The 26,482-nt window shown below is 44.5% G+C and overlaps 1 protein-coding gene across 2 annotated transcripts in view; it reads right to left on the bottom strand.

The window, feature by feature from the left end:
- OSTF1 (osteoclast stimulating factor 1) overlaps positions 1-26,482 on the bottom strand; it is a 118,666-nt gene that overhangs the window by 27,822 nt on the left and 64,362 nt on the right. For both annotated transcript variants that reach the window (XM_029616140.1, XM_029616149.1), the window contains exons 3-6: positions 19,182-19,232; positions 19,013-19,076; positions 8,980-9,033; positions 1,463-1,570 (exon numbers count right to left, since the gene is read on the bottom strand). In XM_029616140.1, the coding sequence (XP_029472000.1) occupies positions 1,463-1,570; positions 8,980-9,033; positions 19,013-19,076; positions 19,182-19,232 (277 nt within the window). The remainder of the gene's footprint in view (positions 1-1,462; positions 1,571-8,979; positions 9,034-19,012; positions 19,077-19,181; positions 19,233-26,482) is intronic.

Raw genomic sequence — 26,482 nt, 5'->3', positions numbered from 1 at the left:
TGCTGCGTGCACTATCTTCTGTTACTCCCTTTGGACACTGTAATGGAGAACTGAAACCAATAATTGAAATCCTGGTTTTAAAAATGCTGAATACCACCTCGAAGTAGGGAAAAAAAAACCCAGTTATGCAAATATTAGAATTTCATAGAGAATACCAGCACATTGTTTTGATCCTGCCACACAATATCTCCTATTTCTATTTTGTTTGATATGCTATACTATTATTTTCCATTTCTGGTACAAAATTTGTCCTTCTCTTTCTAAATTGTTTTGTGACGCAGATCTATTTCCCTTTCAGTTAAAAAAAAAAAAAAAAAAAAGGAAGAAGCAAAACATATGTCTATAAAAATAATTTGAAATGAATGAAAATATTAAGTGTGACTGAGCCTATGTCTGAGGAGCAGCTGCAGCTGGGCCTGGGCCTCCTGCCATATGTCGCGTTATAGTGTTTTGGCTTTTTTTTACATCGATTGATTATTTAGGAATGGCAAGGCACCATCTCAGACAGATTCAACCACATAGTCCAAACAGAAACTGTGAACTTTATTATTTCCCAGGTTGCCCCCTGGTGCCCAATAACCTTTGCTAACAACTTTAACACAGCCTTTAACCGAACATTATGCTCTGCTTTATAGCCCAGGTTCTGAGAGGCTGCAGCACTAAGGGGGCAAGGACTGTGTCTTGGCTGTTATATGAGCTTTAGGTGTTCTCCGTCTGCCTGCCTGCACCTTTCAAACCTTCTGCGCAGACCACATCTGACTGCAAGAAGGCGCAGCTCCTATAGTAGCGCTCATTGTCTGCAAGAAAGTGTACATAACTGTATCCTGAAACCCTCCACACTCGACTCTGCCATTGCTGGTCAGGTCAGCCCTGGCCTGGCTGGAGAGCATGGCCAAGGCAACAAAAGGCTAGGTGCAGAAGGCCCTACCTAACCATGACGGATCTCATACATAGGCAAGGGAAACCTGCTGTGGTAATTTTTTGGCTGAAACAATCCTGAAAACCAAGGGATCCTTACAACACATAAAGAGGAGAGCACTAGTATACGAAGTCTAGCTGTGCACAAAATGTCAACAGGAAAAAGATACATCCATAACAAAATCAGGTGGTTAATAACAATCTGGCACAATGAGTGTAAAAAAAAAAAAAAAAGAAGAAGAAGAATTTTTGGCAACCCTGCTGGTGAATCTCACATAAACTAGTCTGCACTGTGAAATGAGATATGATCTAGTGCCTGGGTTAAGTGGGGGTGTATAGGGTGAGAGATAAAAATGGCAGGGAAAAACAGATGAAAAATAGAACAGTTAAAAAATTCTATTAACTTTCTGTTCTAGCTTTGATATTTGATTTTGTGCAAACTGAAATGAATATGCAGATTGGTATAAAGCCTAAGCTGCCTAAGTTAACAAAAATAGAGGCTGAAAAAAATCGAAACGTCATGCCGATAGATTCTCAACAGTACCTCTGTGTCCACCGTGGCATGCCCAGTACAAGGCGGTACTTCCAGCTTTGTCCAAACCATTGACACCAACTCGGTTTTCCAAACATTCTCTCAACCAGCTCAAGTTTCCTGAAAATGTTTAAATACAGCACAAGCAGAATGAAACCTCCATTTTAAAAACCAAATGCGCTGCTGTGAGCTGTTACAAAGATGATTGTTCTAGGTGACAGTGTACATTGTAAAAGTTTTTATTTTTCTTGAACTAAATTTATAATCCTATTTATGCAGCAGAGGTTTTTTTTTTTTGGTTTTTTAATACCATAAATTGCTAAAAGGGAAGGCAGTAATTTTTATAGACTGCCATCAATAACGTGCCCATTTCAAGTTGGCCCTATGGTGTCTTCTTTTGATCTTTTTATATCTTGAGTTTCTTACATGTTTACATTTCAGAACAAAAGGTTTACATCTCTTATTATGGCCACATCCAGAGTTCTCCAACACCTCTTTCCAGGAGTTCATTCATTCCCTGACCAGGTTAAGTTGATGCCCTGCATCTGTGGTGTAGAAATCCAGTCCTCGAGGACTGCAAACCAGCTTTCGGAATCACTAAGGTATGCAAAATTAGGCTGGATCTTGAACCAAATATATGCAGATACTGCATATTTATAGCCCTGACATATTCCTGAAGATACCCTGCTTGCAGCCCCTGAGAGGGCACATTTACCCACCCCTCCCCTTCCCAGGTCAGTGTGATGCCAGCATGGACTTCTGCTAAGAATCACCACCAGCAGTGCTGTGATCCTTTTCTGCTTCATAATGGTAGGAGTGGCTACCCTAAGCCCTTATTTCTCCTGAGAAATAATGTAAAAATAAGATTGTGGAAGAGGGGAGTGTAAACTATTTAAATCTGACAAGTGGATTTTTGTTTAAGCAAACATTTTTGGTAGTACTTCAGCTTTAAGTGTTTGTTGACCATCCTCAGTATAACACCAGGAGGTCAATATTCAGTGAGCTGATGAGAAGGAAAGTTATTTGGGTACAGTTATCTAGATATTTCAGCAGAACCTACCTAGATAAGGTTTCCACTCACCTGTCTAATGTTGAATTATCAGTGCTCACCAGCTAAAATATAGCCACACCTCTGGAATGCCTGTCACCGTCTTTTTATATCTGGTTCAATTTTGTGCAAGTAATGAGTTACCAGGACAAAATGAACTGGGACAGCGGGGAGAAATATTCAAATCTTGGGTTTTGTCCAGGTAACTTGAAAACTTAGCCAGACAGGGTCTTTGAATATTGACCTCCCCGGTTTTATAGACAACGAATTAAGATAGCCTGTGGTATTCACATAATTTCAAAAATAATTTACAGGCTTCTAAGACAATAAAATTGGAATAATAGTTAACTGACTACTAGCCATTTATTGAATACAATAAGGCAGATATTCAAAAGCTTTCATGCAGATAATTTTGGACTTCCCATGCAAAAGCAGAGTTTTGTAATTTTACCACCATTAAACACAAATTTTGCATTTATAACTTTTTATGTACACAAGTTATCCAAACAAAAAGGGGCACCGATGGAGGTGTAACAAGCTCCTATAAACCAAATTACTCCCCCCCATGAGCTTATCATGTGTTGGAGCCTTACAGTGTTCACTGAGCTGCTTCTGGATCTGAGTGATATGTTTTGGACCTGTCATAAAGGGTTTTTCAAGCCTGCAGAGACTGCAAACCGCTGCATCCAAAGTGAAGGAATATAAAAATACATCAAAATCCCTGTGTGCTCTTCTGTGAATGACAAATGTTCTGCAAGAACCAGCATCCAGCATTTACACTATTAACAAGTTGGGACAAGGGCTGTACTGTTTAGCCTGCCCAGAGAACAGCATTACATAACCAGCAGAGGAGGAAGCCAAAGGAATGCTGGGAGACTATTTAAGGGAGAAAAGGTGCAAATTGGCTGGCTCTGTCTGTGTGTGAGGGATGGGAACAGCCAGGAGCTGGAGCCAGGAAGAGAGGAGTGTATCTGGCAGTTCTGCAATCAGTTCTTCTCCTGAACAGCTAATTATTGAGAGGGAAAGACAGAATCTGCACTCTGAGGAAAGAGAGAGACAGACAGTTGTTCTTGCTTGATAGCCGAGCTACAAGTAAAATCCCAACAAGAGACAGAGAAGCTAGAAGCTGAGAGACAAAGACTGCTTTTCCAGAGATATCCAGGCCCAGGAGCAGATGGATGGGTCACCCTCTTAAGAGACTGAGTTAAGTAATCTAAACTTTGAACAGAGACTATTTTAGCAGAGGAGGGAGAAGGTTTATTTCCTTGCCTTTTTTCCCCAAATTCAGTATCTCATCATAATTGCTTCATCTTTTCAGCCAAAGTCAAGCATGAACCCTTGCTGGGAAAGAAAAACTGGTGGACTATGGTCTTTCTCCTTTAGAGACTGAAACCAGGCCAGCTTTCTGTTTAGTACCAAATAAACCATTTGGGGAAGCTCCCCAGGAGAGTGCTCATCTATTTGGTGTATCACTAGCCAGTTCCACCATCAAAAGGGACTTCTTCATTTTTATGACATTTTTCCCCACGCATTTTTGTGTTTGGGACAGGGTTCACCCTTTACAAACTAGTGACAGTGGGGTGGATCTGTTCCCCCCTCCCCCTTTCTGAGTAAAGACAATTTTTAAAAGTTGTATATTTCATTGCCTTTCCTCCCAACCTCTATTAGCATTCTCTATTTTTTGGTTTTTTTTTCCTATCCATATGAGTATGTTGATTACCTTGGCTAATAGGTCATACCAGTGTTATTTTTGCACTGCAAAGTTGCAAAGCTGCACGTTTATATCATACTTCACTACTGTACTTTTTCCATTTAATATTCTGGCTGGATTTACTGTCTACTTACACAATACTAGTAAAAGGATAAATTACTGTTCTATTCTGGTGTGATGATTTTATCTCATCTGTGATGCCACAAGTGAGACGATGTTTGGGAAGGGCACAGAAAGCAGAGTTGCTTACCTGTCCTCGGAACTGTTCTCAGAGGACAGCAAGATGTTAGTCCTCATACATGGGACTCTGATGATGTCACCCAACACGAAAACTTATGTCAACGTTTCTAGAACTTTGACTTGTTCACATTGAGTAAGCCCAGCATGCCCTATACTAGGCTTCCACATGGGGTCCCTTTTTAGTCTTATAATATAGAATTAATAAGAAACAAAAACAGGAGAAACCCAACTCTGTGGGGTGGTGGGCAGGTTTCATGAGGACTAACATCCTGCTGTCCTTGGAAAACACCTGTTTCGGGTAAGCAACTCTGCTTTCTCTGAGGGAAAGCAGGATGGTATCCCTCACACATGGGTGAATCCCTAGCTACAGCCTGTCCCCCAACATAAAAAGGGACCAACAGATACCCAAACTAGGTGCCAACGGGCACAATAACAATGGTGTTGTTGGTAACAAACAGGGGAGACAGCCTGAACCCAAACAACGGGCCCTAGGCAGGAGAGAGTTGGGTTCTACACGTCAGGCAAGATCCAAAGGACAGACTGGCCAAACCTACTATCACATCAGCCAACCCTATTCAAGCAATAGTGAGATGTGAATGCTGAAGAGAATTCCACATTGCAGCTCTGCAGATCTCTCTCATGAGGACTGCTTGCAAGTGGGCCACAACACTGCCATGGCTCAAAGACTGAGCCTTGACATGGATCCCAAGATAATCCCACCTGGGTATTACAGAAGGAGTCCAGTCTGCTAGCCAATTTGATAACATCTGTTTGGCAACAGCAATGCCCACCTATTTCTATCAAAAGAAACAAAAATTTGGGTGGATAGTCTATGGGCTCCTGTTTGCTCCAGACAGAAGGCTAAGACTCTCTTGCAATCCAAACTGCGCAGGGCCTGTTTGCCTTGGTGCGAATAGGGCCTGGAAAAGAATGTTGGCAGGATGATGGACTGGTTAAGATGGAAGTCTGTCACCACCTTAGGCAAGAACTTAAAGTGCGTATGCAAAACTACCCTATCATGGAAAATCTTAGTGTAAGGTGAATAAGTCACTAAGGCCTTGAGCTTGCTGACCCAGCATGCTAAAGTGACCACCACCAAAAATAGAACCTTTCAGATCAGGTACTTCAGGTCACAGGAGTGCAGTGGCTCAAAAGGAACTTTCATCAGCTGAGTTAACACCACATTGAGGGGGCGGGTTTTGAGGTGCCGGTACAGCAGCCATTTGCCGCTGTGCCAGGGAAGCGCATGCAACTTGCTATTGCTCCTTTGGAGGAGCAACAGGTAAGATAAAAAAAATCAAAGGTAGATAGGATAGGGATAGAGGGAGGGGAGGAGAGGAGAGGAGAGGTTAGGGTAGGGGATAGGGAAGTTTCCTCCCAGTCTGCTCTTTAATTGGAGCAGACTGGGAGGAAACTGGGAAAGGCTGTGATGTGTCGCCACGCAAAACTTACAAAATTCTACCCTCCTTGCACGCACTGACCCGGATTTTATAACATGCGCATGCCGGCACATCAATGTGCTCGTGCCGGGTAGCGCACGCACGTATGTTTTTAAAATCTACCCCCAATTGCTCTCAGATGAACACTAACAGAGTTGGTCGTCAAGCCAGGTTCTGATAGGTGTAGAAAGTAATCAAGTAGTTTTTGTGTGGGGCAAGAGAAAGGATCTAGGGTCTTCTGCTCACACCAGACAGAAAATCTCCTCAACTTCAGTCCATAGGATTTTCTAGAAGCCACCAGGACCTGAGACACATCCTCTGAGAGATCGAGTGGTTGCAAAACTAACCTCTCAACATCCAGGCTGTGAGTGACAGGTCTTGAAGGTTGGGATGTTGCAACCTGTCTTGATCTTGCATGATGAGATCTGGGGAAGTCCCCAGACTGATTGGTCTCCGGATGGATAACTCCTGCAGGAGTAGAAACCAGACCTGTCTCGGCCAATAAGGGGCTATGAGGATCACAGACCTCCTTGTCCTCAAGAAGCTTCAAGAAAGTCTTCGCTACTAATGGAGTCAGAGGATATGTGTACAGAAGACCCTCGACCCAATGTCAGGTGAAGGAGTCTGAGGCTAGTTTGCCACTTGTCCTGTACAGGGAGCAGAACTGAAGAATCTTCCTTTTCCAAGGGGCTGCAGATAGATCCACATCTGGGCTTCCCCAGAGGCAGAAGATCCGATTCGTAACCCCCTTGGTCCAGAGATCATTCGTGGGATTGAAAGGCACGACTCAGTCTCTCCGCTGATGTATACTCCGTTCTGCGAAGATACACCATCCTATGAGAGAGAGCCCAGGATGATGTCTGAACTGCCTCCTAACTCAGAAGGTATGAACCCATACCTCTGTGCTTTTTGACATACCACATCGCCTCTTGGTTATAGATTTGAATCAGGATAACTTTGTTGGGCAGCCAATCTCTGAAATCCCATAGCTCGTATCTGATCATCTGGAGCTCCAGGAAACTGATTTGGCAACAGTGTTCCTGGGCAGACCAGATACCCTGAGCGCTGAGCCCATCTACATGAGCTCCCCAACCCAGGGTGGACGTATCTGTAGTTAGGACAATTTGGATAGGAGGGCTTCGAAAAGAGATTCCCTGTTCCAGATTTGGAATTACCTGCCACCAGGACAAAGAGACCTGGAGCAGCAGGGTGAATTGATTGCAATCCTGGAGGCTCTGTGTGGCCTGACACCACTGCGGCCTCAGGGTCCACTGGACTACCTACATATACAAGCATGCCAAGGGAGTGACATGAACTGTTGCGGCCATGTGGCCCAACAACCTCAACATGTGCCAAGCTGACACCTGCTGGCTCCGTTGAATGCCTGCCATGATGATCATAAGGTTGATGGCCCTTTGATAAGGCAGGAAGGCCTTGGCCTGAGCCGAATCTAGCAGGGCTCCTATGAAGTCCAGTTGAGGTGATGGGCTGAGATGGGACTTTGGGGAGTTGATGACAAACCCTAGTAACTCCAACACCCGGATGGTCAAGCAGATGGACCTGATGGCCCCTCCTGAGAGATGGTCTTGACTAGTCAATAATCTAGCTAAGGGAATACAGGTACTCTCATCCTGCGCAGGTATGCCACCACCACGGCTAGGCATTTTCTAAAGACACGTGGGGCTGACGTGAGGCCAAACGGCAACACACGATATTGGAAGTGATATTTTCCCACCACAAATATGAGATACTTCCAGCGACCAGGGAAGATCTTGATGTGGGTGTATGCATCCTTCAGATCAAGGGAGCATATCCAGTGCCCTTTTGCAGAAAAGGGATCAAGGTGCCCAGGGAAACCATCTTGAACTTTTGTTTTTGGAGAAATTTGTTCAAGGCCCTCAGGCCTAGGATGGGACTGAGTCCCCCTGCTTTCTTTGGAATCAGGAAGAACCTGTAATAAAATCCCCGCCCTCTTTGCCCTGGTGGAACAGGCTCAACTGCTCTGGCCATTAAAAGGGATGAGAGCTCTGCAAGAAGTTCTTCTGGATGTACCTCCAGGCCTCAGAATGGGCTTGGGGGCAATTTGGAAGGGCACACAAAAGATTTAATTGGTATCCTTTACAGATGATGGAAAGAACTCACTGATTTGAAATTACACTGAGACACCATTCACAAAGGCCGTAGCCTTCCCCCAACCGGTGGATACCCCGTCCCTGGGTACGGGTGACTGGGCTATGCTCCCTATTACCCAGTCAAAACTCTGTCCCCAAAGTTGACCGAGGTACTGGCTGGGCCTTTGGAGATTTTTGCTGCCTGAGACAGTTGCGAAAGCTCTGATGCTGTGGACGAGAGTGAGAGGGCGGAGGATACTACTTCCTCTGGCAAAAGAAAGACTTCTTCTGCCCCGATTTTGCAGTCCTCCTACATGAGGAGGCCAGATCTGGAGTGCTGGCGGAGAGTTTCATGATGGTCCTGGGTCACTGCATCCTTCATCTTATCTCCGAAGAGATTCTCTCCAGTGCACGGCCCATCAGTGAGTCTTTCCTATACCTACGGTCAGAAATTATAGGCCCACAGCCATGCCATTCTGCGGGCACCGATTCCCGCTGCAGAGACCCTCAATGTCGTTTTGAAAACATCATAGGTCGCTCAGACCTCATGTTTTCCACGTTCCAGGACCTTGTGCACCAGCGACATGAGGGTGTCCTGTAACTGTTGAAGCAGCTGCTTGGCCACCTCCTGCACCTGCTTCCAGATATCCTGCGAGTTTCACCAAGAAATCTTCCAGCTACATCAACACTCATTTTCTCTAAAAGCTTCCCTAGAGTGACTAACTTGGAAACAAGCTGAAACTTTGTCACAACAGTCTCAGGTTAGTTAGCATTTGGTTTGTGTATCTAGAGGCAGATTTTTTTAAAATGCTAAATCCTAAAAGTATATATATCTTTTTTGGTGTTATTAGTTCCTGTATGTTGACAGAATTACTTCAAAAATCTTAAACATGGCAGAGAAGTCATTCCCTGGATTCTGAAAGAATAATGAACCTACCAGCAATCTCAACACATCAATACAAATACATGCATATTCTTACCTCTCTTGGCAGCTTCATGCAATGGATTATCAATTGATTCAGCTTGTTCAGCCACTAAAATATAAAAAAGATTAGGAAATGATACTCCCATATAATGTATCTCAGATAAGCACAATTAAAAAGAATTTCTCAGGTGGTCTCCAGTAGCATTACATTACCTGTCTGGAATGCTTACAGCAAGTCACATCTATTTTGTTTTTCCTTAAGAACATAAGAATTGCCATGCTGGGTCAGATCAAGGGTTCATCAAGATCATTATCCTATTTCCAACAGTGGCCAATCCAGGTCACAAGTACCTGGCGGGATCCCAAATAGTAGATTCCCAGTCTTTCCCCAAATCTATCTGGATTAATAAATGTTTATTGACGCTTCCTCCAGGAGCTTGTCAAAATCTTTTTAAACACATGTATGCTAACTGCCTCTACCGTATTCTCTGGCAATGAATTCCAGAGCTTAATGGTGTGTTGAGTAAATTATATTTTCTCTAATTTGTTTTAAATGTTCTCCATAGAGTGTCTTTACATTTTTTTTGAAAAAGTAAACAACCCATTGCAGTTACCCGATCTATTCCACCCATAATTTTATGACCTCTATCATATTTCCTCTCAGCCATCTCTTCTCCTAGCTGAAGAACCCTAATCACTTTAGTCTTTCTTCAGAGGGGAGTCATTCCATCCCCTTTATCATTTTGGATGCTCTTCTCTCTATCTTTTTTAGTTTTGCTATATCTGTTTTTGAGATGTGGCAAGCCCACGTGTGTAAAAAGCGGGATTTACTCGGGTGGCTGGGCCTTGCGCACCCCACGCATATTTTAAAACGGACCCAGCCACATGCATAAACCCCGCTATGCGCAAAAGTGCTGGGCCTAAAAAAAAAAAAGGGGGCGGGCCGGGACAGAGACTGGGCAGGACAGCAGCCATTAACCACTGTCCTGGGGAAGTACGTGCTGGCCGGCTGCTGGTGTGTGGAAACTTCTGCTACTTTATCTGGTTACATTTTAACTGGATAGATAACATAGCCAGCTAAAATTTGGCTGGATAAGTAACCAAATATTCATTTAGTGGATAACTAGTGAATTATCTGGCTAAATTCCTCTGAATATAGATCTCTCAGTGTCCAACAAGACCTATAAAACAACAATCCCCCAAAACTATAAGGCTTAGGAGAGCTACAGGGGTCTTATACTTTTTTTTTTTTTTACCTCTAGTATTTCTTTTATAATATCAAAAAATAAGGCTAGGGAGTAAATTGACATAATTCTTGGGTATGTCCACCACACTCAGTTCATGATAGAAATATATTTCCAAGCACAAAAATATAAAAGTCCTAAGTCTTATGGTATACAACACAGTAAAGCTATGAAGTTCTTAGAGAAAATTAGTTAAAATACAATTAAAAAAAAATGTACTCAGTACAGGCTATCTTCAAAGAAAAAATATTACAGGTAAGGAGATTTACATTGAATTTTACGGAAGTTCACATGTCATCACAGGTTATATTACAGCCACTGAAGACCCCTCCCCAAGTCCTGAGTAAACAAAGATAAGGGACTAATTGCTCTGCTGGGGATGAACAGAGGTATGGTGTCTGGGCAAAGGCATACCTGGGAGAGGCCGGGCATCCAGAAGAGAGCATTCTTCTGCCCTGAAGCAGAGCAGGATCCAGAAATAGGTCCAAAGACCAGGATTAGAACAGGAACAGGAACCAGGAGACTAGCCAAGGACCAGGACCGGAGCAGGAAACAGGAAATGCAGGAACAAGGCCAGGCTGCAGGAAATTATGAACTCTGTGATGGCTGCTGGACCAGTGGAGGTGGTTCAGACTAAATTTCCTTATATACAGCCCTCTATTTGGGACACACGTAATGCTGGTCCAATAGGGAGCCTCTGGAGGTGGGGTTCCTAACTTTGCTTTGCTCGGAATATTCTGCAGAGTTTTTGATAACTCAGAGTCCATGTGGCTCCACTGCAGGATCTCCTGGTCTTGAACCCATATGGGCTGAAGGTTCAATCCCCACTGCCCCTGACATTTGTCGCTGTTTTAGAAGAATAAATAAATATAGGTAAGTAGGTTCTATTTGTCCAAAGATAAGTACGGTAAATAGAGTCCCACTAATGGAGATGACCTAGTAATGGTTGTCTGTTAGAGCAGGAGTGCTCAAACCGGTCCTATGGGCCCCCCCCCCCCCCAGCCAATCGGGTTTTCAGGATATCCCTAATAAATATGTATGAGATTTATTTGCATGCACTACCTCCTGTGTATGCAGATATTTCTCATGCATATTCATTAGGGATATCCTGAAAACCCAACTGGCTGGGGGGGGGGGGGGAGGGGGGAGGGACCCATAGGACCGGTTTGAATGCCCCCTGTGTTAGAGCATCCACAGGCGCAAAGAATAATGGTAATGGTAAACACAAAAAAATACATTCATTTTAATGATGTTTTATTTTTGAGAGAAATTAGAGACAACCCCATGAAAAATAACAGAAATGGGTCTTGGGGATGGGAATTGCACAGAGGCTGATATATATGTATAAAAAAAGCTATGCACCTAAATTTAAGGACTTATGTTTGGGTACTTAATTTCAGCCCACAAAATCACCTAAATTTAGGGACCTAAAACTTAGCACTGCTATTAATTTTCCTAGATTTAGGCTCTTAAATGGTAACTTTTAAACTGACATGCAGACACACATACACATGTGCATCAGCGCGAGCCCAGGGACACAGCAATTTTATTACATGCACGCAAAAATTATAAAATACCCTAGGCACGCCTATGTTTGCGCCCAATTTTGCAAGTGGGCACGCAAGTGGGGGAATTTTATACCAGGCGTGCGTCCACGCCATGACCAGTTTCACCAGTTTGCCCTCTAGTTCACCCAGTGTAGAGTTAGCACCTCCATACCCCCAGTTACCCCAGACCTCTTAAACCTCCCAGGGATGCTTGTTTTTTCTTTTAAACTTACATCTCCTCCACAGCAGAAATAACGTTATGCGGCACTGGACCTGAGCACCCGCGCAGGTGTGTAGGCACTTGCGTGCACATCTCCTGGTCCAGTTGCAGAATTCCCATGCCCTTTTTTAGTTTCAAGTGAGATATTCATGTACCGGGAGATGTGTGTGCACGTAGGCAGCTTTGAAGATCGGGTGGACACGTGCATGTCCTACATGCACGCATATCTCCTGATTTTTTGGCTCACACCCGGATTTTTAAATTTACCTTTTAAAGTACCTAGTGCTGAAAATCAGTGTGAGGGCTTAACATGTTTTCCTCTACCCCTGAGGCCACCTAAAATTTAAATTTTCAAAACTCCTGAAGGCGTAACTTTCACAATAAAGTTCAGGAGGGGGTTTTAGATAGGGCTGGGGGGGGGGGCGGGTTAGATAGGGGAAGGGAGGGGAAGGTGCGGGGGGAACGGAGGAAGGCTGCGTGGCTCGGCGCGCACAAGTTGCACAATTGTGCACCCCCTTGCGCATGGCAACCCTGGATTTTATAACATGCGCGCGGCAGCGGGTGCATGTATTAAAATCGGGCGTAGATTTAAAGATCTGCCCCACAGTCTAGTTTCTAACCACATGGTTTTCCATAATATTCAAAAGCAAAGCTATATAGATGGTTTTGCTTTGATTATTGCCACCCCTCCCCCCCAGACCCCCCCCCCAAAAAAAAAAAAATCTCTGCGGGGAGCGGGATCAGAACTTACTCTGTGTAGCTTATGCTTCCAGCACGGTTTAAGTAGAAGCTACGCTGGAGATCGCGGGGAGCGGTTAAGTTCTGATCCCGCTCCCCGCAGAGATTTTTAGAGTTTGGGGGAATGGGGGTGGGGGGGGGGGTGTACAGCCCTGAAGATATTTAAACTACAGGGAGGTGGGGGAAAGGGCCTGGCTGCAGCTGTATTTGTTTTATATTATTATTGAGAGAACACAGGGGAAGTAGTTTGGTGGGGGTCAGCGAACCCTAGCACATTTTTAAGAATGTAAATGGGAATTGGGGGTATTAGGAGCATGACCTGATAGGGCTTATTCTTTTACTTTGTGGCCAAGGTTGTAATGCAGGCCACAGGCCCTTTACTTTTTCTTCCAACTTTCTTTTTTTTTTTTGTGGACAGCACTTACCTGATCTCTTTTGAGGATACCTGGATAAGTAGCTAGTTACCCAGCCACACAAGGCCGGATCACTAAAAAATCTAAATGGCTATAATTCAAGCAAAGTCGGTTTAGGTTTTCTTACTTATCCGGCTACATGTAGCACACATGCAGCTGGATAATTTTATTCACGTATACTCAGTGGGACAAGTTATCCGATTATCTCTAGCCAGATAACTTGTCCACTACCTGTCTACTGAATATGAACCTCAATATTCCTATTGAACATCAGATCAGACATTTTTGGGTCATTATGGAATCTGATTTATTGCTACAAGCCCAGTTAAGGCTATAGTAAAAACAACATTTTATAAATTATGAATGCTACATCATTTAAGGCCCCCTACTTACGCCTCCATCTTTTCATATAGTGATCCAGCCCTTGGTTTTGCCAGGCCTGGTTTACAGCAATTCACCGTACATCAGCTTACAGCAAATGTGTCAAAAGCACAACAGCTCGTGCAAACGTCTGTGGCAAGTGTTTTGTCTGGTACCAAACGACGTGAGCCCAGAACACCTCGTCTTGTTTTTCTGCTCTGACTACCTATTCCAGTGTTTCCTAACCAGTATGCCAAGGCCCGCCGGTGTACCTTCAGACCTGATCAGGTGTACCACGGAAAAGTCACCACTGCCTGATGGTCAGGGTCCAGACCAGCACCTGGGATCTGCTCCCAGCACTGTCGCCAGCGGTGGCTTTTAAACATGGTTGGGGGCTCCTTTCTGTGAACACGTGGACTCACGCATGCCTCTTCTTCCTAGCTACAACGTGAGCCCTGGAGTGTGGTAATCAATGGGCACCATGCAGGGCACACACAGTGCACATAGCACCCCCTCATCTTTCCCCTCTTGAGTTCCCCCCTTTAAGTTTTTGCGTCCTCTGTGAGACGGGGAGAGCATGCATTGAGCACTGGATGTGACTCATTCTGAGTGTTGGGAGCAACAGCAATGGCAGACACGTGCGGCAGCAGAGGTAACTGAACCGGCTGCCTGCATCATGCCGGCTTCTTCGTTTTCTTGCACTTGTACATAGAGGGAACTGACCCATTGTGACAAGTTCATGTGTGTCTCTGGCCCCTCTCTCCCTTTGTTTTCAAATTTGGAAAGGAGAGTGGTGAGGCTTTCAATGCTTCCCTGGCTCTTCTTTTGACCCTCTGAGTCTTCTCGTCTGGTTTACTCTTCCAATGAAGGTTGGTGTGCCATACAACATTTTTGTTAACACAGGAGTGCCTTGAACTTAAAAAGGTTGGGAAACACTGCCCTATATAATGGCATAAGATGGCTTTATTGGTGCACAAAATAATAATCCTTCACTACCCTAGATCTGCAACGTGCTGTTTATTCATAACCCATCTCACACACTTGGCTCTGCACACTATGCTCTGTGGGATGTTCCATCTCCATGGTCGGTTCATCTCATAGAAACAAGGGAGACAGCCTTGTTGACTGCAGGCCCTTAATTTTGGAATTCACTGCCTGAATAATTGCACAAATTGGACTGCACGCAGACATTTAAAAAACAGTTGAAAACATTTATTCAAACAAATATTTGAGATTGCCAGTTAGTCTGCAGAGGTTCAATTGACTGGCTGCAGTTTATTATTAATTATCAGGAGTTTTTCACTCAAACATTGTAATTAATTACATTTTTGTTCTTTAGCATGTTTTATATCTTGATCAGTTTCTTGAGAGAGTATTTTTTCCATGCTGTTTTGTTTGTGATTTTGTGTTTTATATTAGTTTTTATGCATGTTTTTACCCCACCTTGAACCATGCATATGAGTGGGTTAAAAAATCTTTTAAAATAAATAAAATAAGCTATAAAATTTGTTGCTGGATTATATGGTCAAGACATCTAGCACAGTGGCGTAGCCAGAATTGATTTTTTGGGTGGGCACAAGGTTAACATGGGTGGGCTGTAGGCATGCAGGTCTACTAGTTGTTTTTTTACTGATAAATAATGCCAAATTATGCAGCATAGCATTCACATCTACGCCTAAGTATGAGGTTTACTTAATGATACAAACATAATTCACGGTGATTTGTGGTACTTTAGCCTTCTTATTATTACGATTTTATACACGGCTCCTACCTGTCCATAAATTTTGAGAGAGCGGTTGTGTTGCTTATATTTAAATTGCTAACATCTCAAAATATAGATATATATTTTTACCTTTGTTGTCTGATCTTTGTATTTTTCTAATCAGTTGGTCCTGGTCTCTTTTTCCCCTTACAGCTCATTTCCTAATTCCTTTTCAGTGTCTTTCTTCTATTACTGTCTTCTTCCCTTCCACACACACACACACACACACACACACACACACACTTTCTCTCACAGACTCCCTCTCACACACTCAAGCTCTCACTCTCATATGCTCTCCCCCCCCCACCCCAAGCTCACACTCTCTGCAGACACACATACAAGTTCTCACTTTCTCACCCCTCCCCAGGCTTATATTCTTATGCACACACAGACGCACATCCAGGCACCCATTCTCACCCACACACATAAACCCAGACTCCCATTCTCACCCACAAACCCATGCTCCCAGTCTCACCCACACATATTCAAGCTCCCATTCTCATCCATACATATACACATTTAAGGTCCTATTCTCACCCACACATACACACATTCAAGCACCCATTCTTATCCACATATTCAAGCTTCCATTCTCACCCACCTACACAAACCCAGGCTCTCATTCTCACCCATATATACACACATTCAAGCTCCCATTCTCACCCACCCACAAACCCAGGCTCCCATTCTCACCCACACATACACACATTCAAGCTCCCATTCACCCACATATTCAAGCTTCCATTCTCACCTACACATACACACATTCAAGCTCCCATTATCACCCACACACAAACCCAGGCTCCCATTCTCAACCACACATACACACATTCGAGCTCCCATTCACCCACATATTCAAGCTTCCATTCTCACCCACATACACACCCAGGCTCCAGTTTTCACCCACACACACTCCCATTCTCATCCACACATACACATTCAAGCACGTGTACAGCTTCCGCTTCCTCCCCCCAAAGCAGGAAGATCAGCTGCCTCTCCTGCTGCCACCGGCCTCCTGCTATCTTCGGGCGTCGGGCGGTATGGCCCGCCGAACTTCCTGTCGGGGGGGAGCGGAAGCGCAGCGCACAACGTCCGCTTCCTCCCTCCCCCCCCCCCAAGCAGGAAGATCGGCGGGCCATACCGCCCGACGCCCGAAGATAGCAGGAGTCCGGTGGCAGCAGGAGAGGCAGCTGATCTTCCTGTTTTGGGGGAGAAAGCGGAAGCTGTGCGCGGCGCTTCCGCTCCCCCACCCCCAAACAGGAAGTTCGGCGGGCCGTTTGGCCCGAAGATAGCAGGAGAACGGGTGGCAGCAGGAGAGGCAGCTGATCTTCCTGCATTGGGGGGGAGGAAGCGGAAGCTGCTCGCGGCGCTTCCGCTCCCCCCCCCCGAACAGGAAGACCGGTTGGCCATACGGCCACAGCAGCGCTTCCCCATGTGTGCCGTGATGGCGCGCGAGGCGTGGGTTCTCTTGTTCGCTGTCGCGGGGATGGGATCCCGCGACAGCCTTGCAGTTCCGGTGCCAGTTGGGTGGGCCTGGGTCTAAGTTGGGTGGGCACCTGCCCACCCAGGCCCACCCGTGGCTACGCCACTGATCTAGCAGGACTGGTTTTAGAAGGGTTTGGACAGATTCCTGGAAGAAAAATTAAACAATTAGCCTGATAGGCTTGGGAAAGCCACCGCTCATCTCTAGGAGTAGACAACAAGAAATGGATCTACTCTTTGGGATCCGCCTGGTACTTCCTACAGATCTGAACGGGCCACTGTCGGAGGCAGGCTACTGGACTCAGCATGGCACCTCTTATGTCCTTAGAAATAATAAGGATTTCATTACTGCCCTCTAAGACAGTAACTTCTAAACAGGCGCGTGGGAGCACACAAGTGTGTGTTCGCTGGCTGCGCCCAGGAACATGGCCATGTTGTAAAATAGTCTGAATGTGCGCACGTGTGCATGCAGTTTTAAGTGGATGCATACCTGTATGTGCAAATGTCGTTTCTACCACGTAAGTGGAGAGATTTAAAAACACATGCATGCCTACACCATTTCCAGTTTGCCCAGGAAAAGGATAGGACTTCCAACGCCCCCACCCCAGTTTAATAGCCTCCTTTCTCCCCTGTTAGCCCCGGCCCTTAAGACTCTGCTGATTTTTCTGTTCATCTTTATTTTATTACTTACATGTTCTCCATAGCAGAAGTAAAATTACGCGGCAGGGGATCCCGGCGTGCGCCTGTGCGTGTAAGTATTTACATGCTAATTTAAAGTTAAAATCTAGGAACACCCATGCCCTGCCTCCTTTTGGAACTTTTCATTTATGCGTGCACTCGATTGGCTTTTAAAACCCGCTCGGCGTGCGCTGGCCTGACATATTTGCATAATCACCCAGTTTCGGCGTGCGCTGGCCTTTTAAAATTCACCTGTAAGCATAGGGTTGCAATACTAGATTGCGATTCTTCAACCCATTTCTATTTATTTATTTGTATTTATTTAAGGGTTTTTTTTATATACCGTGGCACGTTAGTAACATCACCTCGGTTCACAGGGTAACATAACATAGCAACAGGCTTTACAATAAATTTCATTTCTAACAGAGATTGAGCTAACTGGGACATTTCAATATAGAAAACGGGGGGAAGTTAAATATTTGGTTAACATTCGCAGTTCAACATGGGGAGTTCATATTTGGTTAATCTTCGCAGTTCAACAAGAGGTGTTAACTAGAATGATAAGAGTTAGTGCATATCTAAGGAGATATATAGCGGGGATGTATACCAGCAAAGTGGAGGAACGGTGAGGGGCGGAATTCAGTAGGGGGGGAGGAGCGGAGCAGTAAGTGAGGACATGGGGCAGGAGGGTGGGACGAGAGGTGCAGAATTCAGGGGGTGTTAGGGGGCAGACAGAATATCCGAAGGTATTGGGTCAGTCAGGGTATGCTAGTTTGAAGAGCCAGGTCTTAAGATTCTGTTTGAATTTCTTATAGCATGGTTCCTGGCATAGGTGAGAGGGCATTTTGTTCCAATGGGTAGTTCCTGCAATGGTGAATGAGCGCTCTCTAGTGGTGACATGCTTAGTAAGTTTGGGAGAGAGAGTCTGGAGTTTCGCCCGGTGTTGTGTTCTTGTTGGTCTGATAAGTATATGAAAGAAGAAATGTTCAGGGAACCATTGCATGTTTTGGTTATGGATGGCTTTGTGTATGAGTGTGAGGGATTTATATATTATCCTAGAAGCTACTGGGAGCCAGTGTAGGGACTGGAGAACAGGAGTAACGTGATCATGATGGTGAGTGTTAGTGAGAATGCGGGCGGCAGCGTTTTGCAGCATTTGTAACGGTTGTATGGAATTTTTTGGTAGGCCTAGCAGGATGGTGTTACAGTAGTCAAGCTTGGACAAAATCATGGCTTGGAGAATTATGCGGAAGTCGTAAGGGTATAGGAGGTGTTTGATTCTCTTTAGTGTGTGGAGTTTGAAGAATCCGCTTTTTGTAGTAGCCGCAATGAATCTGTACTACTGCTTTTTAAGATTATATGCTTTACATTTCCTGTCCCAGATTAGTGCGATTTTCTCTTCTCTTAATCACATTTCCTGTACTGTCTTTCCCACTGTTCCAGTCTCTTTTGCTGTATTTGCTTTTTTTTTTTCTGTTTCTTGAGTATCCTAAGCTTTCATCGCTTTCTCCTTTCCTGGTCTCCTTTTTTACATCTGCATTTGCACTTGCATCTTAACAGTACTAAATGTCCAAACTGAGGTTATTTGAATACTTTGGGGTTTTACCAACTCTGCCTACATTTATATAAACTGTCCAAACTTACCATAGTTGCTTGGAATGAGTCCGGTTCTTCCTTTACAGGTACCTTTCCACCAATTTGAGTCACTCTGTGTGGGTGAAATGCTTAAGTTTTATAAAATCGTTTTATTAAGATGTCCTATTCAATAACATTTTAATTTATATATTTGATAGACGGCATTGTATAAGCTTACCATATCTGAAATGTACAGAATATCCCCTTCTTCAAAATATAATTCATCAGGCTGGAAAGAAGAAAACAGCCATCACTCAAGATCATCTAAATTGTCTTGCTGAAAAATTTAGCAAGCATGAATTCCACAATGAATGCTTGTAGAGTGTTATGTACAATTATACATTCCAACCAGGAATTGCCACTGCTGCTAGTTCCTCTCACGCAAGACGGGTTATTACAAAAGAAACAGTGTGCAATATAATGAGAACAGCAAAATGGATATTCCTGGGGGGGGGGGGGGAAACACTCACAGCTTGTTTAAGAATTTACAGATTTTAAGCCTTGCTACGGTTTCTGCTGCCTTTTTCCCCCCTCACGTTTGGGTCCATAAAAGGAGAGTCAGGTTTGGTACATTGGGAAAGACAGGCGTTTGTTTGCATCTGTGGCACAGCTGCACAGATGTGAAAACTGAAGCAGCAGAGGCTCAACTGCAGCTCGTCGGCATGGATGAAAAGTTTTACTTTAGTCTGCATAATGTTTGCTGCTGTACCACAAAAGGAAAAATGAGAACACAGATGTAAACAGAAGCATACAGCAATGTCATTTTAAATCTCAGAGCCTGCCCAGAAAAAGTTACATAAGTGAAATTACAAGCAGTGAATTAAATTGAATGTGCAATTCCAAACTTTTACAGTGATTTGTTCACTTTTGTAATTTTTTTTTTACCTTTTGCCACCAGCAGCAACAGAGATAATCAAATTAAAGCAACAAATGTTGCAGTGGGATACTGCAGGCGAAGTAGTGGACCCTTGGGCCGGCCTACCTCGGGTGACAGGGTAGGCCGGGAGGCGGAGCCAGATGCTCCAGGTGTTCACCCGGGAACCAGGAACCCCCCAGGAGGAGCCCGTAGGGTTCTGGCTCCTTGGGACTTGGGCAATAGAGAGAGTCCAGTGACAGGGGTGAGAGCAAGGAAGTCCAAAGTTACTTGGTAGGCAGGAGACCGGATACTGAGGCAGGCATGGGATAGTAACAGAGTCTCTGTGACCAGTGGGAACAGGAGCAGGCGTAGCCTGAAACAAAGTCCGTGACAAGCAGGCGCTGGCGCACGCTGTAACCTGGAACGGGTTCCGTAGCAAGCAGGGACTGGAGCAAGCTGAAGACTGAAGCAGGACCAGAGACGAGCCGAGATCAGAGGCAGGCAGCAGGCTGGGCAAACAGGAACAGACCAAGATCAGGGCAGGCAGCAGGCAAAGCGAAGTCAGGAACAAACCAGGGTCAGAGGCAGGCAGCAGGCAAAGCGTAGTCAGGAACAAACCAGGGTCAGAGGCAGGCAGCAGGCAAAGCGTAGTCAAGGCAATCCAAGGTCAGCGACAGGAACTCAGTGAAGACGATGCGCAACTCAGAACTACAAGGCAGTAGTGAACCTCGTTGCAAGGTGATGATACGGCGTCCGGGCGCCGGTTATATCGCCCTGGGTGCGTGACGTCATCTTCGTAGGCGGGGCTCGACTTCCGGGTGCTGGACGCACAAAGTGAGCGTACTCGCGCGCGAGGCCACGGCGAAACAGGCAGGAAATGGCAGACGCCACGTGGAGCCATCGGCGTCTTGGGATCCTGGGGTCGCGGAGCGCGGCGTCTCCAGCCGCGAAGGTAGGCACTGGTCAGGCACAAGGGAGAGGAAGCGGTGCAGACCGCAACAACAAGACTGTCCCATAGAGAATAGTCTAGGGAGGGCAAAAATAGAATTAAGAGGCAGAGAAGAAGTATTAAGAGAGACAAAAGCAAAATGGGTGATACAATGATTGGTAGTGCCAATGTATTATTCTGTGGGAAGTTATAGGACAATTCAGAAGGACTGAGGCAAGAGATAGCGATGCCGTGTTGCCGTCATCATGTACAAATACTGAACATGAGATAATATTAACCTTTCCTCTCATAGCACTAAATATTCGACATATACTGTTGAATACATTGTTGTAGCATGTATTTTACTAAACAACTTGATATCAGTGAAGTTTATATAAAATTATGTTGCTACCAAGGCAGGAATTAAAAATATTAGACAATGGATATTAAAAGGTATATCTGCACGTGCCTCTCTCATACATAATAAATAACGCTTTATCAGGATGTTTTTCGCAATCTCATACATCTCTCGAGGAGAGGTCGGCAGACAATTTCAATCTGGGGGGGGGGGGGGGGGGGGGAGGGGCATGATGAAAGCCTGGCTCCACTACGTGCTCTCTGTGGAAATCCTGTAGCCCGAAGGAACAGTGTGGATGGGGGTGGAAACCACAAAATCTTGGCTCCTTTAGCCACCTAGCACGCTCCCCTCCTGGCGTACCACTCCCTTTACAATTCCAGCACCTGTGAGGCTGCAAGGCTTGAATCAAGGACAGCGTGGGCTGGAGGAAAGTTGCCATGGCCGACGGAGCAGCTGAAGAACATGCAGGAAATGGCTTCTTCCATAATGAAAGTCTTCCAAACTGCAGGAGCTTACACGTGGTGGTATCACATTTCCTAAAACCCTTCCCAAGTCTGAATAAAAGTTAAAAGACATGATAATATCAGACTGCTCCCCTCCCCCTTCAAATAAGGGTATGGTGACCCTTCAGAATCACCTATATTAGGTCCTAGTCCTTAAACCTCTTTTTAAGCTAGGATAAATAGTAGAAGAAGGAGGGTGCACCAGAATGGCTAGCCCCTTACTGGCATAAAAGCAATTTCATCATAGCTAGGTGTAACATTTTCGGGGGCTAATGCAATACGGTGTGCTCAGCCGAGCGAACTGTTTAACCCGCATTTGGACACGGGTTGTGTAGGCGCATCCACAGCCCCTTATGCTATAAGGGGATTAGCGCATCCCCACAACACGCACAAAATTTGTACAGAAAAGCAGAAAAGGTAGAAAATAGGAATCCTTGATCCCATTCCTGCCTGGAAGGTCCCGGATATGACAAAACATGAACTTCTTTTGCAGGCAGGAAATATTATCTTTCATCACTGTTCTGCTCTCTCCCCTGCCTCATTGCTGCTAGAAGTAATTGACTTAGAAACCGCTGATCATGACTGTGCAATGGTAATGGAATATGAATTAAAGCCCAGGAAGGTTTAAAAGATGTCCCTCTTTCTAATGCCGACAAGGTATACTTTGTAGATGGCTCTGCTCTCCATGATGATACAGGTTCACTGAAGGTTGTATATGCTGTGTGTACCCAGTGGGAACACACAGCATATTCTGCTGTTTGTGCCCGATCAGCACAAACAGCAGAACTGGTAGCCCTTAATAGGGCTTGTTTAAGGGGGAAAGACTTACGTCTCACTGTCTATACAGACTCTTGTTAGGCTTTTGGGGTGGTTCATGATTATGGAGCATTATGGAGAATGAGGGGATTTCTAACTGCTACTGATGAGGGGGTTAAAAATGGATCATTTGTTAAGGATTTGCTCGATGCAATTTAGCTTCCCTCTGAACTAGCAGTAGTTAAATGTGCTGGGCAGGAAGGCTCAAATGTAACCGGGGATAACAACCTGGCAGATCAGACAGCTAAGCATGCGGCCTTGACTGTGGGAGTTGTCAGATGCCAACTAATGTTGCAAACACCACCTAGTGAAAATGCAGACTTTAATTTTGACAATTTTGGTTCAGTGGCAAGCAGAGGATAAGAATTATTGGAAACTATGAGCTTAAGGAGGGGGCCACAGTAAAGATTAAAGGACAGAAGAGATTGTGGTTTGGCTCGAATGGCGAGGTAGTGGCCCCTCAATTTGTCTTGTCCAACATTTTACTCTCAATACATCAGGCATCTCATGCAGCTCCTTCAGCATTGTTATGTTTTTTCAGCATTGGTGGGGAATAATGTCAGTGGTCAAGGCTTTGACCACCACCTGATGTTCTCAATGCATGCAATGTAATTTGTGCAAAGCATCTAAAGGTTTGGTTATCACAACTGCAAATTTGAAACACCCCCTAGGCCCCTTCTTACAGATCCAAATTGATTTCATTGTTTTACCCTTGTGTCAAAATTATAAATAAGCATTAACCATGATTTGCTGATTTTCAGGGTGGGGGGAGGCTATCCCTGTGGTGAAGGCAGATGCAGCCTCTGTAGCTAAGATTCTATTGAGATAATTTATCCTGAGCTATGGGATTCCAGAGTCAACTGATAGTGATCAGGAAACACATTTTGTAAATGACATAGCAGTGTCATTAAATAAGGCACTGGGTATCTCTCTCAGGATTCACACCCCTTACAGACCACAGGCCTCTGCTCTTATAGGAAATTTCAATGCTGGGTATTATAATGGCCACGGCAACATTGACCTGGATATGGGCTCTCCCCTTGGCATTAATGGCCTTGAGGGCATTGCCTCATTCAAAGACAGGACTCACTCCATTTGAAATAGTCACTGGTTGGCCAATGGCTATTAGCCCAATTCCAAAACCTTACAGTGCTCTCATATTTTCTCAGGAGTTTTAAAATTATTATCTGTTTACTTTGCAGAAAGTATTGGCTTCACACTGGCAGAAAGTATGAGCATCTTTTCCTCCAGTGGACCCTGTGCCTACTGAGAGTGGAGGGGGCTCTTTCAAGTACTATTAACTCTTTCAGGTACTATTAACCTCACATTCTGCTGTAAAATTAGAAAAACACCCTACATGGGTACATCTCTCATACTGTAAGAAAACCTACAATGCTGAAATAACAGGAAGCATCTGAACATTGACTTTGTTTCTCCTGGGTTTTTTGACTCTGCGCTTAAAGACTTAGCCCTCCAGTAACATGATCTTGCTTCCTCGCCTAATGTCTGCACTCCATGATATCTGGGACCACATGTGCAGACTTATCTCGTTTATATTAAGACATTACAAGAATCTCTGAATCTTTCAGACTCCTAACTATGTTACCATTTGAAGCCGGATGGCTCTGGGTTTGTTCCTGTACCTTTCAATGAATCCTCCATCCTTAATTAAGATACCTATCTTGCACCCACTACTGTCTCTCTTATCCAGTCTAATCCTTATGCCCTACCCCTGCACACCAAACAGGAAGGATGGTGTTTTCAGCCTGAGAATACCACACTTTGGGTAAAATGTTCTGATATCATCACAGTGGCCAAGAAGAAAGAGTCCTACCGTGTTGTGAAATATCGCTTGTCTACACGATGGAACTTTTTACAAGTCTACTTTGATCATAAACTAAACATGACTGTTCATTTGTATTAGGATGACAAGGTGGTGGCCCTTCCTGGAGCACATCCTTCGTACTGTGGGAACTATCAACACAAGTGCGCCGCCTATCCTCCATGCTTTAACAGGACTCTTCCTCAATGTGGTTATGGTGGAGGTAGTGGTTCAGTACATTCCGTTTGTCAGTTGTGCCCTATGGAAGCTGGAAATCTCATCCGAGAGTCATGTTATACAGGATAAGGACACAACCTCAGATGTACTGTTAATTACATTCATAATGAGTACACCCGTTCCCCCATGATCCTGCTTGCCAAAGCTTACATCGAAGCACAGGATTGCTCAGTGTTAGGCCTTCCTGTTGTCAATGGATGAAACATTTCAAAAATTTTCTTTGCCATCTCTGAGGTAAGAGGAAATGACAGCAGGACCGTGGTTAAGAACATAACCATGGTCCTGCAGAATCTAACAGTAGTAGAGAGATAGTGGATGCCCTGCAAGGGGCTCTGTTCAAACAAAAGGTAATGGAACCCACGAGGGAGGGAGCTACATTCGATTTAGTGCTCACTAATGGAGATAATGTCTCCAATGTCTAGGTGGGTGCCCACCTCAGCACCAGTGATCATCAAACGGTATGGTTACATATCACAATTAGGATATGGAAAAGAAGCACGAAGACCTGAGTTTTGCAGTTCAAAAACACAGACTTTGATGAAATGGAGAAGTACCCGGAGGAAGAACTAGAAGGCTGGGAGAACAAGAGAGATGTGGAACAACAATGGACCAAACTAAAAGGAGCAATTACCAAGGCAACTAATCAATATGTTAGAAAAGTAAAGAAAAGCAAGAGAAAAATGAAACCTATCTGGTTCTCAAAGGAGGTGGCTGACAAAATAAAAGCTAAAAGAACAACGTTCAAGAAATATAAAGGATCCCAAAGGGAGGAGCACAAGGAAGAATATCTGGTGGAACTGAGGGAGACAAAGAAAGTAATCAAGACAGCAAAAAGTCAAGAGGAAGAAAGGATTGCCAAAGAAGTAAAGCGAGGTGACAAAACATTTTTCAGATACATCAGAGAAAGGAGAAAAGTTCAAAGTGGTATAGTGATATTGAAAGGTGAAAAGGATCAATGTGTAGAGAGAGATGAAGAAATGGCAAAAATACTAAACAAATACTTCAGTTCTGTGTTCAGTAAAGAGGATCCTGGAGAAGGACCATCACTAGTTAACAAGAAATTGGAGGGGAGTGGAGAAGATGTAACTCCATTTACAGAAGAGAATGTATGGGAAGAGCTAGGAAAGCTGAAAGTGGACAAAGCCATGGGGCCTGATGAGGTTCATCCCAGGATACTGAGGGAGCTCAGAGATGTGCCGACGGCTCCACTGCGTGACCTGTTCAATAGATCCCTAGAAATGGGAGTGGTGCCGAGTGATTGGAGAAGAGCGGTGGTGGTCCCGCTTAACAAGAGTGGGAGCAGAGAGGAGGCTGGAAACTACAGGCTGGTTGGCCTCACCTCGGTGGTAGGAAAAGTAATGGAATCGCTGCTGAAGGAAAGAATAGTGAACTATCTACAGTCAGAAGAATTGCTGGACCAGAGGCAGCATGGATTCACCAGGGGAAGGTCCTGTCAGACAAATCTTTTTTTTTTTTTTTTTATAATTTTCTCTTTATTGAATATTTCATTTGTCAATCCAGAATCACATCTCTGTGCATAATATAAATAAACAGTGTAATAGTTTGTAATACAACATATTTGGAACTACTTTCCACCATAAAATAATATAACCATTACACTTAATACAATAATGGGGGGAGGGGGGGGGCGCGACCCAACCTATATAATTTCTTCAAATGATCCAAAGAAAGATAGGGGCAAATTCTATTTCTATTCTTTCTGGCTTAACTCTGCTGATCCTGCATTACCCAAAATTACCTCACTTTTGTCCTTCAAAAAAGTTTCTAGGTGTGAAGGTTCCGAAAAAATATCCTTTTTCCCTTGAAAATTAATAAAACACTTACTAGGATATTTCAGGAAAAATGTTACTCCTAATTCCAAGGTTTTATTTTTCAAGGTTAAAAACTGTCTTCTCCTGCCCAAGTAGGCTTGGAGACATCAGGGAAAACAAAAACCTT

The sequence above is a fragment of the Rhinatrema bivittatum genome, chromosome 1 (assembly GCF_901001135.1).
Source record: "Rhinatrema bivittatum chromosome 1, aRhiBiv1.1, whole genome shotgun sequence".
Classification (NCBI taxonomy): domain Eukaryota; kingdom Metazoa; phylum Chordata; class Amphibia; order Gymnophiona; family Rhinatrematidae; genus Rhinatrema; species Rhinatrema bivittatum.
Note: the sequence above shows the minus strand (reverse complement) of the source record. Positions and strands in the feature narration are given on the sequence as shown.